The sequence below is a fragment of the Odontesthes bonariensis genome, chromosome 4 (genome assembly GCF_027942865.1).
Source record: "Odontesthes bonariensis isolate fOdoBon6 chromosome 4, fOdoBon6.hap1, whole genome shotgun sequence".
Classification (NCBI taxonomy): domain Eukaryota; kingdom Metazoa; phylum Chordata; class Actinopteri; order Atheriniformes; family Atherinopsidae; genus Odontesthes; species Odontesthes bonariensis.
In genome coordinates this window covers 3,592,755-3,610,350 of record NC_134509.1, presented here as the reverse complement: position 1 = coordinate 3,610,350, position 17,596 = coordinate 3,592,755, and the positions used below count along the sequence as shown (strand labels likewise).

The 17,596-nt window shown below is 37.2% G+C and overlaps 1 protein-coding gene across 4 annotated transcripts in view; it reads left to right on the top strand.

Annotated features, from left to right (window-relative positions):
* The first annotated feature begins 1,079 nt into the window (after positions 1-1,079).
* The window catches only part of vav1 (vav guanine nucleotide exchange factor 1), a 30,704-nt gene continuing 14,187 nt past the window's right edge, over positions 1,080-17,596 (top strand). For 2 of the 4 annotated variants that reach the window (XM_075462528.1, XM_075462526.1), the window contains exons 1-12: positions 1,081-1,235; positions 1,498-1,600; positions 1,705-1,821; positions 5,103-5,219; positions 11,200-11,258; positions 11,502-11,567; positions 12,354-12,462; positions 14,262-14,357; positions 15,404-15,472; positions 15,565-15,668; positions 15,744-15,843; positions 17,467-17,562. In XM_075462528.1, the coding sequence (XP_075318643.1) occupies positions 1,514-1,600; positions 1,705-1,821; positions 5,103-5,219; positions 11,200-11,258; positions 11,502-11,567; positions 12,354-12,462; positions 14,262-14,357; positions 15,404-15,472; positions 15,565-15,668; positions 15,744-15,843; positions 17,467-17,562 (1,020 nt within the window). In that variant the 5' untranslated portion in view covers positions 1,081-1,235; positions 1,498-1,513. Of the gene's footprint in view, positions 1,236-1,497; positions 1,601-1,704; positions 1,822-5,102; positions 5,220-11,199; positions 11,259-11,501; positions 11,568-12,353; positions 12,463-14,261; positions 14,358-15,403; positions 15,473-15,564; positions 15,669-15,743; positions 15,844-17,466; positions 17,563-17,596 lie in introns of all 4 variants that reach the window. The other 2 variants (XM_075462529.1, XM_075462527.1) reach the window with 2 other exon arrangements.

Below are 17,596 nucleotides of genomic sequence, written 5' to 3'. Positions count from 1 at the left end.
TGCTGTTTGATAAGGTTACATTTAACTCTGTGTTTGCTGTACTCAGAGGTGGGTAGTAACGAGTTACATTTACTTGAGTAAGTTTTTGAGAACATTATACTTCTAGGAGTAGTTTTAAATCTCTATACTTTTTACTTTTACTTGAGTAGATGTGTGCAGAAGAAACATTAGGCTACAATGAGCTGGTTACTTTTCTTCACATTTTACATATGTTTTAAACATTTCCTAAGTCTCTTTTATTCTTTATTGAAGTACTTGAATTTACCTGGATTATTTTAATTTAAGCTATTTTGTAATTAATTAATTCATTTTAATTTATTTTATCAATTGGATGAACTCTAATTTGCCTAAAGATGATTATTTAGTGTTTTTGTCTGTCTGATTGAATGCTTGTGTTAACAAATAAATCAGACGTTACTCAACAGTTACTCAGTACTTGAGTAGTTTTTTCACCGAGCACTTTTTTACTCTTACTCAAGTAATTATTTGGATGACGACTTTTTGCTTTTACTTGAGTCGTATTATTCTGAAGTAACAGTACTTTTACTTGAGAACATTTTTTTTAAGGTTAGTCAGGGCAAGGGTAAGGGACTGTAATATACACTGTGCTAATGGTGAATCACCAAAAAAAAAATCAAGTTTGTGTGTGTGTGTGTGTGTGTGTGTGTGTGTGTGTGCGTGTGTGTGTGTGTGCGTGTGTGCACACAAAACATAACTGTGAACAAACCTAAACTCAAACTAGTATATATTAGACATCTGCCATCTATTTGAATAGACAACCGTCTGCATATAATGATGCGTGTTTGTTGGTTGTCTAAATAATCATGTGGCTTCTGTACTCAACACATTCCTATTCTGTCTGATGAGATCTGGGCATACACGATGCTGCATTTCACATGCAGGCTCACACTTTTTTTTAATTTTTTATCAGCATGTAGCAGCAACAGTAGCAGCAGCTTTGCGCATATGCATGACCCTGTGTGTGTGTGTGTGTGTGTGTGTGTGTGTGTGTGTGTGTGTGTGTGTGTGTGTGTGTGTGTGAGGGTGCGTCAGAGGAAAAAGGAAGTTGCGGGATGAAGTTAAAAGCCTTCAACACAGTGCAACTATGCAGAACACCCACCACGGAAGAAAGGCAGAACAAGAGCGCATAAGTCTGAAAATGTTATAATGAAAGTAAGGCAGGAAGAAGAGCGTCGAGAACGAAGACGGAGAGCTGCCAGGAGAGATTAGTGAAGGTAAGAGTTCGTGTAATATTCATCCGACGCTGAAATTCAGTTAAAATGTGACTTTTCTTAAGAAAGCTGTGAGTTTTTTGGGGGGGTTTTTTGTACTTTCAACATACCTGTTTCTTGTTTTGCTAAGAGTGTGACTGCTCAGTTTTTGCTGTAGGGCAACTGATTTAACTTATCTCAGACTGATTGAATATTGGTAATATTTCAAAGTTCATTTGTGTTACTAAAGAGGGGAATCTATCATCTATATGTGATCTAAATCCAGTTATCAGAAAACAAAGATGGAGCTGTGGCGGCAGTGTGCGATGTGGTTGATCGAGTGTCGTGTTCTTCCTGAGAACCACCGAGTCACATGGGAGGGTGCACAGGTAAATCAGCGGTGTCTTACCCACTCTAATGCACCTGCACATAAAAAAAAGTCTCTTGGTTAGTCGGTCTAATTAAGGTTTGTGTGTCTGTGTGATGTGCTAAGGTGTGTGACCTGGCTCAGGCTCTGAGAGACGGCGTGCTGCTCTGCCAGTTGCTCAACAACCTTTTGCCGCAGGCTGTCAACCTCAAAGAGATCAACCTGCGGCCACAGATGTCCCAGGTAAGACACGCACGCAAATCTTTTCCTCCTCCATTTCCATAGGTCATTTGCATAGCGACCACTCAGCCAGCATGCATTGCTGCAGCACAGAGGCTGTCTGATAAGAAAATGCTATAATCTATATCCGTGCTCATCCGGAAGCATATAGAGAGTCGATGTGATTATGACAAGGATGATACAGAAGATCAGACAAAGAGAGACGAGCAGAAAACACTGAGTGAGGGCGGACAATGAAAAAATAGCTCATTTTCTATCAGAAGTTTTGAGGGAGTTGTATTTTCACCCCACGTAAGAAATTGCTCTTGAACTGCCCCAAATGCTTAAATTTGTATTCCAGGCTTTTCTTCCTGAACTTATCTACATCACCATCTAGCACATTTGTATAGTGCCAGTCTGGCACTTCAAACAAAGAATGAGGAGCTGCCTCGCGCTCCACTATTTTTCATCCCTGACCACTGATCAGTCATAGCAGACTCGGGGTCTTTCGCGTGGTCGATCTTAAAGAAACGGGAGCTTAAAAAAAGAGAATTTCAGAGAGAAAAAAAAGGATGCTTCCACAATAGATTGTGAACAAATAACTGAACATGGTATGAGCTCTTTATTGTGACTCTGTTTAGTGAATCCGTGACCTTGACAGCAACAGAAAAATCTTGAAAATGACACAAATAAGATATTTTTCTTTTGGGACGCATCAGGAAACAAGAATTATGATGACATCTGCAAATTTATCAAAATGAATCCAATAAAACGTGTCTATTAAATCGGCATTTGAATCATGATTTCCATGGGGATATATAAAAAGAATGATGTACTATCGAGTCCCAGCTTGCAGTTTGAAAGTTACTGCTCTCTCTTTTCTCGGTCTGCAGCTTTTGCAGCTTTCCTGCTCTGCGACTCTGCAGCTGTAACAGTATACATGCATATATATATATATATATATATATATATATATATATATATATATATATGTGCACATTTATATTACATACAAACTGGCTTTGATCTTCTTATCTTAAATCCCCAAATGTAAAAAATGTATTGCAAAATCTTAGAGTACCCTTGGACTTCCTCTCTACATCTCTTAAAGTTACGTGTTTTTTTTTTCAGAGATAAGTAAAAGAGAGGCAATTATGAGACTGAGGCTTTAGTCACACAGAGAAAAAGAGAGGCTGTCACGTGTTTAAACTAAATGTTTCAAGGGAAGTCCTTCTTTCATATCTGATGGGACGAAGCGTGATCTCTTAAACACGTGTGTGTGTGTGTGTGTGTGTGTGTGTGTGTGTGTGTGTGTGTGTAGTAGTAGTTTCTCTACTTTGGCATGTGCCTGTGAAACTCTGGGAAATCCTTTGAGGTCAAATGTGGTTAAAAAAATATCCACTGATTAGCAGACAAAGAGTCCACTCTGACGTATACGCCCACACACACACCCGATGGTATTACACAAATCAAGGATCTTCCCAATGCTCTTGCAACAAAAAGAAGACTACACTGTAAGTTGCTGCTCCAGGAATGAGTTGGTGATCCTGTGTTGATATAAACACCAGAGTGATGTGTTCAGCAGTATCAGTCAGAACTCAACGTTTCCCCTTTTTCTCAAGTCAGAGTTCCTCATTTCCCACTGTTCAGCAGTCAGACAGACAGAAAGAGACAGACTGAGGGAGAGCAGCTGGCTCAGGAAGTTATGTAAAGCGGTAAATGTCGAACTGCCGTGTCAGTCACATTCTGCTCTGTGCGGTTACATTTTTAGCTTTAAAATTAAACCCTTCAGACAGCCTATTTTATCATCGGCCGTGTCCTTATTTCTGTGTTGCCGTAAATGTTCGTGGTCAGTTCAGTTGGTACAGAGTGAGATACATTTGAGGTATCTATCTTTACGATTGTCAAACTGCAGTTCCAACATTTCCGATCATTTGAACAACTCTTTCATCTCACTATGTGCAACAGTGTCTGTCCTTAGCTTATGGGTTTAATGTGTTTGCTTTACTCGTCTATCACATATATCTTGTTTTTGTTTGTCATGCTACATTTCAGCGGTAAAGTTTTGTGCATTCTTCTCTGTGTGCTATTTGCTCTTTATAATATTTTACCTTTTTTTTTGGACTCCTCAATCAATTGATTATTATTTATGAACACTGCAGTAGTCTCAGATTGTCTTCATTAAACAGGGTGACATCTCGTGACATAAGTAATGTTGATCAATCGTTCTCAGAGCCCTGAATGATGTCCTCACGTTTTTCTGGCTGACACTTCAAAACATAATAGCATTCATTCATTTTATCTAAACAATAAAGCATATTAAATACAATGACTTGGCTTAATAATAGGGCTGGGCAACGATTCAAATGTTTAATCTAATTAATCGCATGATTTCCCTGATTAATCACAATAAATCGCATTTGTACGCAAAAAATCCAAAAATGAATCCAAAAGTAGTGTATAGCTTTTAGCATTTAGTTTTATTTTAAATGTGCTGCCATATGAATGAAAGTGCCATAACATTTGTTGTGCAAACACACTTTTAACATCAGCATCTTTCTGTAGTTTTTATGTAGAAGCCTCGCTCCACTGTCTGTTTCCTTGAATGACTTGCTGCTATCAGTTGTGTGTTTTGCCTTTAAGTGATATTTTAGACTGGAACTACTACGCTGAGAAGACAATTCAACCTGGCTGTAAATGCAGGAGTTTTTTTTATTTTTTATTTTGAAATACGTGCTTTTATGTTGAAACAAGTAAAACAGGAAGTAGCGCCGGTTAGCTCCGTTAGCTTCACACCTGTAGCGGTGATGTTAGCTGCTAGTTTATCTTTATTTTATTACTCCATGCTTCGTGGTGTTTGCTGTAACTGTGTGAATGTGATGCATTCAACAGACTTTTACAACAATAAAACCTGCGTTAATGCGTGATAAAAAATTTATCGGCGTTAAATAATTAACAAGTTAACGCGATAATAACGAGTTAACTCACCAAGACCTACTTAATACATATACATATACATATACATTAATACATGTGTTGAAATCAAGCAAAATAAACAGCAAAATCGTTTGTAATAGATTGCAACGAGACAGTAAGCTAAAAAGTTTATTGGATTGTTAATATTGTTGTTAATTATATATCTTTTATTCTGTTAAACTGCTTAACAAATGGCCATCTTGGGAGGTTTTCCCCATCAGGATAAAAGACATAAGAATAAGGCATACCAGAGCAAATTTGTGAAAAAGGAATGAATAGAATGCTAATTGAAATGCTAAAGTAATCTTTGTTTTGTCATCTGTTTTTAGTTTCTGTGCCTGAAGAATATCCGGACGTTCCTGGGAGTTTGTCTCGAGAGGTTTCATCTCAAAAAGAGTGACCTGTTTGAAGCCTTTGAACTGTTCGATGTGCGAGACTTTGGAAAGGTACCAACTCACCTGTCTCTCTGTCCGTGTCCCAGTGTTCAGACTGTACGTTTTGGGTCTTCATCATGCTGTAAATTTAGTACCAATCAGACGCTCTCGTTCTGATTTAATGTGGAAGAAGAATCCGCATATCTAAAGTGAAAAAAAACTTTGACACACTTTAACACTGCCTCCGTAGAAAAGCTGGGAAACTAAAATGTAGATAAAAACCGGAGAAACAAGAAAAGAAGTCTTGTAGTGCTTAGAAAAAACTAACAACTAATTAGGTGAACTGACAACAGATCAGGAGCATAACTGGATGTATAAAAAGCCAGCCTTCAGAGATGGAAGGTGGCTTATAATGATGCATTAGGACTTTAGTTAAAGAAGCCCAGATGGAGCAGTGCCAGTGAACTGTTTGTGTCTGCGAATGTCAGCTGTTTGATGAATGTTTTAAGGAAGCTTATGTATAAATTTATATGCTAAATTAGTCTAATAATAGAATTATCCTACTGTTGACTAACATTAAATGTAGTGCAGTAAGATATACATCTGTATATTGGAAACATTGGTATGATTGCCTCCTAAAAGTTTAGGAGTGTTTATTATTATTATTTTAAGAATGTTCTTTTTTTATGTACTTTTCTTCTTTTTTTCTTCTTTTATCATTGATTGTTTTTCTATGTGATCTGGACTACGAGTCTTTAATAAATCTATCTATCTATAGAAAAAAACAAAACAGGGCGTCTTTTAGGATTAAAGATGGGGACGGGTTAACTATTGTAAAAAATTGCCAGGGCAAATAGTTCAACAATTTTAAGATAATATTTCTATACCATAAAATGGCAAAGAGTTTGAACATTCTATCATCTATGGTACCAACCTGTTCTAATTTGCTAAATCCCTGGAAATACTGCCAGAGAGGCCCGGCATGTCGGCTTTGATTAGAGAGGGAAGCGTGTAGGATTTCACAAGCTTTTGCTATTTCTTTGAACGATGTCGAACGAGCCTATGTGTAACAAAGTAGTACTGTAATATGGTCACCACAAAAGTCAAAGTGAAGGCAGTAAATAAAGGCTAGGAGTCAGAATGAAGATGAAACAAGCTTGAACTCAAACAGTATTGTCATGCATGGGATTTGAGTGTATTTCCCCATCTGTTTGAGTTAATTGCTGACAACCCAGTGCATCACTTTACCACCGTAGAAGAATAACTGAAAATGTGCAGCTGCAGAGCTGACATGAAAGACTCTTGACCAAGCGGCAGTATGTAATTAGTTGGGAATGAGAATGTGTTGCCAATATATAATATTCTGAAAAAAAATAGACACATTTCTGTACCGAAAGGATGAGGCTGAAAACCAACAATGGCTGTGATGTGTTGGCCTTTTGGGAGAACTGCATTAAAAACTGACGTGATTTTGTGGCTCTGAAACACTTCTGAAACCTCTTGTCAGTGAACAGTTTGGTGGTATGCAGAGGTGGGTAGAGCAGCCAAACATTGTACTCAAGTGAAAGTACTGTTACTTTAGAATAATATGGCTCAAGTAAAAGTAAAAAGTACTCATCCAAATAATTACTTGAGTAAGAGTAAAAAAGTGCTTGGTGAAAAAACTACTCAACTGTTGAGTAACGTCTGATTTATTTGTTAACACAAGCATTCAATCAGACAGACAAAAATACTAAATAATCATCTTTAGGCAAATTAGAGTTCATCCAATTGATAAAATAAATTCAAATGAATTAATTAATTACAAAATAGCTTAAATTAAAATAATCCAGGTAAATTCAAGAACTTCAATAAAGAATAAAAGAGACTTAGGAAATGTTTAAAACATATGTAACCCATATGTAACCTAAAAAACAAACATTCACCTATCCATGGGGGGAAAAACGAGTTTAGGAAACTTAGCGCTACATGTTTCCTCAAGTTAGATGTTGAGTTTCTGCTGAAATGTGCGTTTGTTTTGGTTGCCACAGAAGACACATAATGTAGCTGCTGTTTCTCACTCTTTATAAGGTAAACATGCTTTCAGTATGAGGCCTCGTCTGCGTCTTCATTTCCCACCGTTGGTTCTGACATTTTTCATCTGTTTCTTTGTTTGTTTGCTACGACTGCTAATGCTAAAGCTAACCCGTCCCGCCGCTGAGACTGAGTATGGTCACGTGACCAGACTGCACGGCTGCGTCTGATTGGTGGAACACAGTCAGGTGGTAGAGCCTTTGGCGGAAGTCTCTCTCTCTGTCAGAATAAAACATTAAAATGAGGCGTACGCGGGGGGATAAAAATAATGAGGCGTAGAATACCAAAGAGGTAAGAAGAAAAGTAACCAGCTCATTGTAGCCTAATGTAGCGGAGTAAGAGGACAGTTTCTGCTGCACACATCTACTCAAGGAAAAGTAAAAAGTATAGGGATTTAAAACTACTCCTAGAAATATAATGTTCTCAAAAACTTACTCAAGTAAATGTAACTCGTTATTACCCACCTCTGGTTGTATGTCAACAAATGCAAGTTAAAAGTCTACCATGAAAAGAGAAAAAAATGTTATCAACAGCATCCAGAAACCCTGCTGCCTCCGCTTGGCCTGAGCTCACTCAAACCTTTGTGACCTGGAGCAGCACATGAGTCGTTTTTACCTTTTAAGCCTGAAGCAACTAACATCAACATTTTAAAGACACACTATTTAGATGATTTTTTTCTAATGGCGAGGGCATAGTCAGTAATTAAGAATAAAAGCTGGAGGTTTCACTTCTCAAAATTTTCATGTCTTTGGGTTTTTCTTTTTAGAGATTGAGAAATGGTTTTAATGGACAGTTTCAAGTTGTCCAGAAAACTCTCAAGTTTTGTTAAATCAAGGCTGTTAAAAACAAAGAATTCTCCATGTGTCCTCCAGGCTAAAGGGGAAAGGGCCCGCCCTGCTTGTGTTCAGCACACAGTTCAAAGCCTGGCATCTGTGATGGAATGGAAGTGCATATAGATGGCTTAGTGAAAGCACTGTTAATTCTGAACAACATACATGAGTGTGGATGCTACACTGCACCATTTTTCTTCAAAAACCTGTGCAACTTTGTCTCCTCATTCATCAAAAGTAGAGATGTTGCAACACTCTAGTAAATATGACTAAACTCTTTTAAGATATGTTGCTTGCATCAAATCTAAATGAGCAGAAATATAACACGTACTTTGTACCAAATCGAGAACTTTAACCCCCCCGAAATTTGATAATTATGGTTAAAAAGAGAAACATGCTCTCATAGCTTAGTTACTGCAGCCGAAGCCAAAGGCTTGAACGGAGTTCGGTGTAGTTACTGCAGCTTGCAGACACCCACATAGCCCTAACAGGAAGTACCATGGTGATTTTCTAATTTGTATCAACTGAGCGATGGCGTGACTTCAGAAACTCACAGCTCTCTTTCACTTTCTGAGCCATGCAGCAGTTCAAAGTGAATAAAACGGGAGTATTTGTTTGACTGTACGTGCAATGAGGAAGCTGTGTCTCCAAGAACAATATGAGTCAATGGGGGGTGAAATCATTACCGTGGGGTCTTTAAACTTTCTTTTAGTTTACAGTCTGTTACCGTCTCTCAGCTCCTACTTTGCTGCTTCTACTCAGCCAAACAGAACAGATGTGGTCTATAATTTGCATAATGCAAAGCAGTACAGTGGAAACCGCTTATAGTGGTCACAGATTTAATAATCAACCGCTTATATAGATCAAAAGGCTTAGGACAGAATCATACTGTAATTAAACTTGCATGATAATAAAATTCAGTAAATGCTGAAACTATCCGTTTCATTTAATTTTTCTCATTGAAAAACGATACAAATGGCATTTAGATAATATTTTGCATAAAAAAATAAGTGAAATACCTGTAATACAAATTCGGTTTTAGTAATCAACCGCTTATAGTGTTCAAATTGGCTCTGGACCAACGTGATCACTATAAGCGGTTTCCACTGTATTATCACACAAGGAACAATCCTGGATTCAAAGTCGTTAATTAAGAGTAGAAGTGTAACAACAATAAACATGTAAATTGATGAATTGTTAAATGACTTTGGTTTATAACCAGCTGGTGTTGTATTCCCCTGTAATCCTCACTCTGAAAGTGAATACTGTAAGTCTACCGTCCCTAAGTCCCACTGAGGAAGTCATGGTTTGAAAGTGAGCAGAGGGGTATAAATTGGTTCATTCAAACGTTTTCTTCTGAAACTTCTTCTTAAAACTTTCAGTTCTTGTAACTTCTTTCTCCTTTTTAAAAAAAATCATGAACGAGAGCAGACGTCAGAGTTTAAAAGTGCTGACTGAGAGCCAAACTCTCACTTTAGATGCACAGTCAGTCTCTTTCATTTTAGCAGAAATGTCTCAGGAGGTAACTTTTTTTTTTATGGCGCTGAAATAGAAGAACCACTGCGCCGTTGTTGGGTGACACGTTTCTGTTAGAAAAGGGGTGAAATCTTGTTTCTGACAGGGAAAGCACAGAGTTCCAAATGTGTGGTAAAACATCCCAAATTCATTTTCTTAGAAATATAAATCTGAGAGAATATTTGAAAAAAAAGAGATGAGCAGAAACCTTAAACATATGTTGTTCATAAATTTAGTGATCTACGATCACTCATCATGATACAGCTCTTAAGATTAAGACAACAGTGAATCATTCAGTGTTATTATGAAGTGTGAAACAGCTCTCTTTTGGGCTGCGGGGGGTGTGGTAGTTAGCATGGTCGTCTCAAAGCAACAAGGTTCCCAGTTTGAATGTTAGCTTGGACCTTTCTATATGAGGTCTGCGTGTTTTTAAAAGATATGAAATACCAGCACTCACTGTAATAGAGGAGTTCAGTTTATGTATTAAGTAGGTCTGGGCGAGTTAACTTGTTATTATCGCGTTAACTCGTTAATTATTTAACGGCGATAAATATTTTATGGCGCATTAACGCAGGTTTTATTATTGTAAAAGTCTGTTGAATGCATCACATTCACACAGTTACAGCAAACACCACCAAGCATGGAGTAATAAAATAAAGATAAACTAGCAGCTAACATCACCGCTACAGGTGTGAAGCTCACGGAGCTAACCGGCGCTACTTCCTGTTTTACTTGTTTCAACATAAAAGCACGTATTTCAAAATAAAAAATAAAAACAACTCCTGCATTTACAGCCAAGTTGAATTGTCTTCTCAGCGTAGTAGTTCCAGTCTAAAATATCACTTAAAGGCAAAACACACAACTGATAGCAGCAAGTCATTCAAGGAAACAGACAGTGGAGCGAGGCTGCTACATAAAAACTACAGAAAGATGCTGATGTTAAAAGTGTGTTTGCACAACAAATGTTATGGCACTTTCATTCATATGGCAGCACATTTAAAATAAAACTAAATGCTAAAAGCTATACACTACTTTTGGATTTATTTTTGGATTTTGCGACGTACAAATGCGATTAATCGCGATTAATCAGGGAAATCATGTGATTAATTAGATTAAACATTTGAATCGTTTTACAGCCCTAGTATTAAGCCAAGTCATTGTATTTAATATGCTTTATTGTTTAGATAAGACCATGAATCAGAATTACCTTTTATTTCTTTTTTTTCTAAAACTCTTTTAGACTTTAAATCAAATCAAATGTATTTGTGTAGCACATTTCATGTACAAAACAATTCAAAGTGCCTTACATAAAATAAAAGCATTGCAGCAGGGAGTGGAAGAAGCATTAAAAATACATAAAAGAATATAAAGAACTTGTGGGATCTGCCTCCCTCTGTTAGGCTGAGTCTTCATCTTTTCCCTCTGCCCGGGTGGCTTTACTCCAGCTTCTTCCCACAGTCCAAAAACTGAATTCTGAATCTGTGATAAACCATCTCTCACTGATAGCCCCAATACAACTCTGCAGAGGCTGAAGCGGAATGAAACAACTCTTTGTTTGTCTATCAGTCTGTCTCTCTCTCTCTCTTTCTGGAACTATAATTAATCAAATTGTTATGCTTTTTTGTGTGTGACAGGTCATAAACACGTTGTCCATCTTGTCTCATTCACCCATTGCTGTACAAAGAGGATTTCAGTGAGTTTTATTATTATTATTGCCTCTATAATTCAGATATTAATGCATTACACCTTGAATATAATTGATATATAAACGGATATAAGTGCATCTTAATTGATTATTATTGTACAACCTTTACAAACAAACCTCCCTTATATAATTCATCTTAACATCTTACTCTATTGCCACTTTGTCATATATTGGATTATATCTCTTACACGATGATGCACTTGCTTATGTTGATGTACCTCTTTTCTTCAGGCCTTTTCCTTTGGAAGGATGTGATGCTGATGATGAGATCTACAGCGGCCTGTCTGACCAGATAGAGTAAGCTTTCTTCTAAGTATTCCTACAACTGAAGCCTTAAGGAAAATGGAAAATTAGTTTTAAAAAAGTTACATGTTTTTTGTAAATGACATAAGTTCATTGCCAGGTGCGAACACGCATATTAAAGCTGTTAAATTGTAATCGGTTCACCCACAATTCGTGTCTGAACAGCCACACTGAGGCTATTTCAAACCAAACTGGAACATGTGTTTAAGCATATTTCCTTTAGGTTTGCTTTCTCTTTGCAATACCTAAATATTAAGCCCTTCCGAGTTTCGGGTGATTCGGGCAAACATAAAGAAATACAACATGAGCTACTGGGGAGAGTGAAATGCTTTCATTTTGAATTTTCATGTTTTATGCATTAAAAAGGGGGAAAAAATATTTAGTCATTGATTAAAAAATTTTGTCTCGTATCTTAAAATCATATGAAATGGAATTGCACCCTTTACTACTCCCATTAAATTCAAAATAATCTACTTAGTTTTCTTATTGAGTAGAGAAAAAGCACCAATTCTAAGAAGTGCTTTAATTTTTTGAATAACTTCTATTGTCTACTACAATGTAAAATTATGTAAAGATGTGGAAAAAAAAGAAGGTCTGTGATTTTGAGTCTCTCTAAATAACTTTAATTTTTTTCCTAGATGTCACCGTGTTTAATTATTAAACAATCTCTCCTCACCCAGTCACTCTGTATTATTATTATTCTAAATGTATGTTCTTTATGAACACTGGTAGGCAAACAAAGATTATGATGAACAACTTTGTGCTTGTTATGTCTGTCAGTGACACGGTGGATGAAGACGATGACTTGTACGACTTTGTGGACGATGAGGAGAACGAAGGAGATGAGATCTATGAAGACTTGATGAGGACAGACGAACAGCCTGAAACTGTGAGTGGTTCACATGGAACATTTGTAAAAAAAAGAGTCATGATATAAACTGAATCTTTTTGAAGCTTTGGAAAAGTTTCAAATTTCAAACAAGATGATCATACGATTGTCAAAAATATTCTTGGAAGAATATAGCTATACGTGTAATTGAAAATGCTCGTAGGTCAGTTTTAAGTTACTGAGATATGTGCTGAATGGTTTGGTTAAGATTTGAAATTTAGTTGAAAACGTATAAAAGCCTTGAGTCTTTAATATTTTCATGAGATTATGTTGCACAAATCCTCTCTCCAGCTTCCTCTTTCCTGTCTGGTTATTAATCTTGGGTTAGCTTGCAACGTTTTTGCAACGTTCTGTTGATCGGGGACAAAAATGTGTTTTGCCAACTTCACCTGAAAATCGTCAGAACTGAGTGGAAGGACTGAAGTGGGCCTGTGATGTTTTTATTTAGTGAGATAATTATCCATCAGTGGGACCGATACTTTAGGCCTGCGCCCCTTCTGGGTCTGCGAAACAAAATGGGACTAATTTCTTCAAAAACAAGAGAAGACAAACAATAACTTTTATGGTCAAAAATGTGGAGAAGTGTGAGAGCAGAGGTGGGTGGAGTAGCCAAAAATTGTACTCAAGTAAAAGTACTGTTACTTCAGAATTATATGACTCAAGTAAAAGTAAAAAGTAGTCATCCAAATAATTACTTGAGTAAGAGTAAAAAAGTGCTTGGTGAAAAAAACTACTCAAGTACTGAGTAACTGTTGAGTAACGTCTGATTTATTTGTTAACACAAGCATTCAATCAGACAGATAAAAATACTAAATAATCATCTTTAGGCAAATTAGAGTTCATCCAATTGATAAAATAAATTCAAATGAATTAATTAATTACAAAATATCTTAAATTAAAATAATCCAGGTAAATTCAAGAACTTCAATAAAATATAAAAGAGACTTAGGAAATGTTTAAAACATACGTAACCCATATGTAACCTAAAAAACAAACATTCACCTATCCATGGGGGAAAAACGAGTTTAGGAAACTTAGCGCTACATGTTTCCTCAAGTTAGATGTTGAGTTTCTGCTGAAATGTGCGTTTGTTTTGGTTGACACAGAAGACACATAATGTAGCTGCTGTTTCTCCCTCTTTGTAAGGTAAACATGCTTTCAGTATGAGGCCTCGTCTGCGTCTTCATTTCCCACCGTTGGTTCTGACATTTTTCATCTGTTTCTTTCTTTGTTTGCTACGACTGCTAATGCTAAAGCTAATCCGTCCCGCCGCTAAGATTGAGTATGGTCACGTGACCAGACTGCACGGCTGCGTCTGATTGGTGGAACACAGTCAGGTGGTAGAGCCTTTGGCGGAAGTCTCTCTCTCTGTCAGAATAAAACATTAAAATGAGGCGTACGCGGGGGGATAAAAATAATGAGGCGTAGAATACCAAAGAGGTAAGAAGAAAAGTAACCAGCTCATTGTAGCCTAATGTAGCGGAGTAAGAGGACAGCTTCTGCTGCACACATCTACTCAAGTAAAAGTAAAAAGTATAGAGATTTAAAACTACTCCCAGAAGTATAATGTTTTCAAAAACTTAATCCAGTAAATGTAACTCGTTAATACCCACCTCTGTGTGAGAGGCAGTGAGTGTCCTGCCACCAGGCTACAAATGAAAACAAATGTATTATTAATAGATATAACTTAAAAGTTACTTTATAGTTTAAAAAGAAGGAGAAGAAGAGGAAGAAAAAAAAGTTACTCACCAGAATGCATCCGGGTTCATCTGAAATTTTGTTTGTTTGTCTTCGTGCAGCAGCAGAAAACTGGGGTCGACAAGCGAGAGTGCTGCCTGCAGGAAATCCGACAGACAGAAGAGAAATACAGCGATACCCTGGAATCTATCTTACAGGTGTGAACACAAAGTCACAATGTTGTGAAAATGTGCAGTAAAATTGCAAGCATCAGTTTGGAGGAACTGTTGGAACTTTAAAGAGCCAGAGTAGTGAAGTGAGCTCAAACTATCCTTGGAATTCAAACCCTCTCCCTTCAATGGAGGCAAAGTGTTTCCATCTAGTCACAGATACAGTATTTTCTTGCCTTGTTCAACACCTTGAGGTAGTTTGCCTAGTTTTTCTTCCACATGTACTTAAGGAATGTGTGTTGTTTATGTCACAGTCTGTATGTATTTATCTATATACACATTATATATTTATTAGGGCTGGGCAACGATTAAAATGTTTAATCTAATTAATCACATGATTTCCCTGATTAATCGCATTTGTACGCAGAATCCAAAAAAATGAATTCAAAAGTAGCGTATAGCTTTTAGCATTTAGTTTAATTTTAAATGTGCTGCCATATGAATGAAAGTGCCATAACATTTGTTGTGCAAACACACTTTTAACATCAGCATCTTTCTGTAGTTTTTATGTAGAAGCCTCGCTCCACTGTCTGTTTCCTTGAATGACTTGCTGCTATCAGTTGTGTGTTTTGCCTTTAAGTGATATTTTAGACTGGAACTACTACGCTGAGAAGACAATTCAACTTGGCTGTAAATGCAGGAGTTTTTTTTAAAATTTATTTTGAAATACGTGCTTTTATGTTGAAACAAGTAAAACAGGAAGTAGCGCCGGTTAGCTCCGTGAGCTTCACACCTGTAGCGGTGATGTTAGCTGCTAGTTTATCTTTATTTTATTACTCCATGCTTGGTGGTGTTTGCTGTAACTGTGTGAATGTGATGCATTCAACAGACTTTTACAATAATAAAACCTGCGTTAATGCGCGATAAAATATTTATCGGCGTTAAATAATAAACAAGTTAACGCGATAATAACGAGTTAACTCGCCCAGCCCTAATATATTTGTATTATATACACATATACAGACAACCGTTAACACTCATGACTGCACTGAATGTAGAGGTTTCCTAACAGCTACCTTTTTTCTTTCATTCAGCACTTTATGAAGCCTCTTGAAAAGTTTCTGCAGGCTCAGGACATTGAAAGTATCTTCATCAACATTAAGGTAAAAGAGGAGGTTATCCACACAGCTGTTGTGTGTACAGGTTCGTCTTCACCTTAAAGCATTCTTTACGTATTTTCTTCGTGTGTTTGTAGGAGTTGGCGATCACCCATCGAGGCTTGTTGGACGAAGTTCGGAGCTCCATCTTAAGTTACGGAGCCAAGAATCTCCACCAGGTGTTTGTGAACTACAAGGAGAGGTACGCAGCACACCCAACTGTGTCTGCTGACCAGTAACACCACGAATATGTGATATATGTTTCATGTTTCCGCAGGCTGCTACTGTACGGTCATTACTGCAGTCAGGTGGAAGCAGCAGCAAAACACCTGGACAAGATTTCAAATTCCAGAGAGGACGTCAGGATGAAACTGGAGGTGAGAACGTCAACCAGTAGAAACAAACCAGGAAGAGAGAAAAAAATGTTTTTGTCGAATGTGCTGGATGAGCAGTTTTTGTTAACTGAGGGGAAGTTATCCTTTGGAAAGGCTCTGTTTTGGTATAAATAAGCAATTTTAAAAAGAAGTAGGATTCAGGGAAATTGTAATGTAAATGTACTTTATTTCTACAGCCCTTTACAGACAATCCTTACGGTGTACCAAAGTGCTTTACAGCAGGTAATAAATAAAGAGAAGAAGAGGGAAAAACAAATAAAAACAATAAAAGAACAGTGAAAGCAATAAAATACAACAAAATCTAATAAGATAAAATAAGATAAAAGTGTCATCATACTGCTGGGTATTAAAGCCATCCTAAATAAGTAGGTTTTTAGCCCAGATGTGAAGAGGCCCAGGTCAGAAATAAGACGCAGCTGGACGGGGGGCTTATTCCAGAGCCTGGGGGCAGCTTTGGGAAAAGGCTCGCTCACCCCAGGGTTTGTATTCTGACCTGGGCACTTCCAGCAGAAACTGATCTGTGGACCTCAGAGCTCTACCAGGACTGTTAAAAGCTCAGATAAATACGACGGGGCGAGGCCGTTAAGAGCTTTAAAAACAAACATTAAAAGTTTAAAATCAGTTCTATAAAGGACAGGAAGCCGATGGAGGGAGTTAAGAACAGGAGTGATGTGCACACGTCTGTTGGTGTTGGTTAAAGACGGGCAGCAGCGTTCTGCACCAGCTGAAGGCGACTGCTTTGTCTTCTTTTATTGTTTTTATTTGTTTTTACTTATTCTTCTCTTTATTTATTACTGCTGTAAAGCACTTTGGTACACCGTAAGGATTGTCTGTAAAGGGCTGTAGAAATAAATTACATTTACATTTACATAAAAGAAATGGAATCACAAATAACAACCAAAGACGCATATAGTAAACATAACCAGGAAGATTCTCCAAAAGATGAGAAAAAAATTGACAATATGTAGGACAAAGTATCAAAATTAGAAGCAAAATGGGGCCTAAAATTTGACATTAATGATCACGATTAGATTTAAGAGCAATAGAATTTGACACAAAATAGCCACTAAGAGGCACAAAGTCAATAATACTGTATGAGACACAAATTTAGCAATACAAGACACAAACTGATAAATACCTCGTGAGACCCATAATGACCATTATGAGATGCTAAGTGAACATAGATCAGACACAATAGAAATAAGCCCTATTCAGCACAAAAGAGGACACAAAACAAAAGGAACATAAAATGTGCACAGAGACACAGATCAACCACAACCCTAAATTAGTTTACCCTTTATTGGTATAAAACTTCCTTTCATGGTTTTCCCACGACATTAGACAGCTCATAATGTGCTTCAGCAACGTCTAACCTGGCCTAATAATCTAGTTTCTTCCCCTTATTTTTGTCGGGCTACACGGTTAATATCAAGTCCTCTACTCTGTGGTTTAAAGTTTGTAGTATCAAGACAAACAACATGAATCTTTGGAGTGTAACTGTCTTGACAGCTTTACAAAGGAAATATTGTTTTTTTTCAATAATGCACTCAAGGGGAAAACATCTGCGCTTTACAACATTTGTTGACTTCCTTCCTTCTCACTCAGGAGTGTTCAAAAAGAGCAAACAGTGGGCGTTTTTCTCTCAGAGATTTACTCATGGTTCCCATGCAGAGAGTCCTGAAGTACCACCTGCTGTTGCAGGTATGTGCACCTTTACATTACATGAAAACTCCAG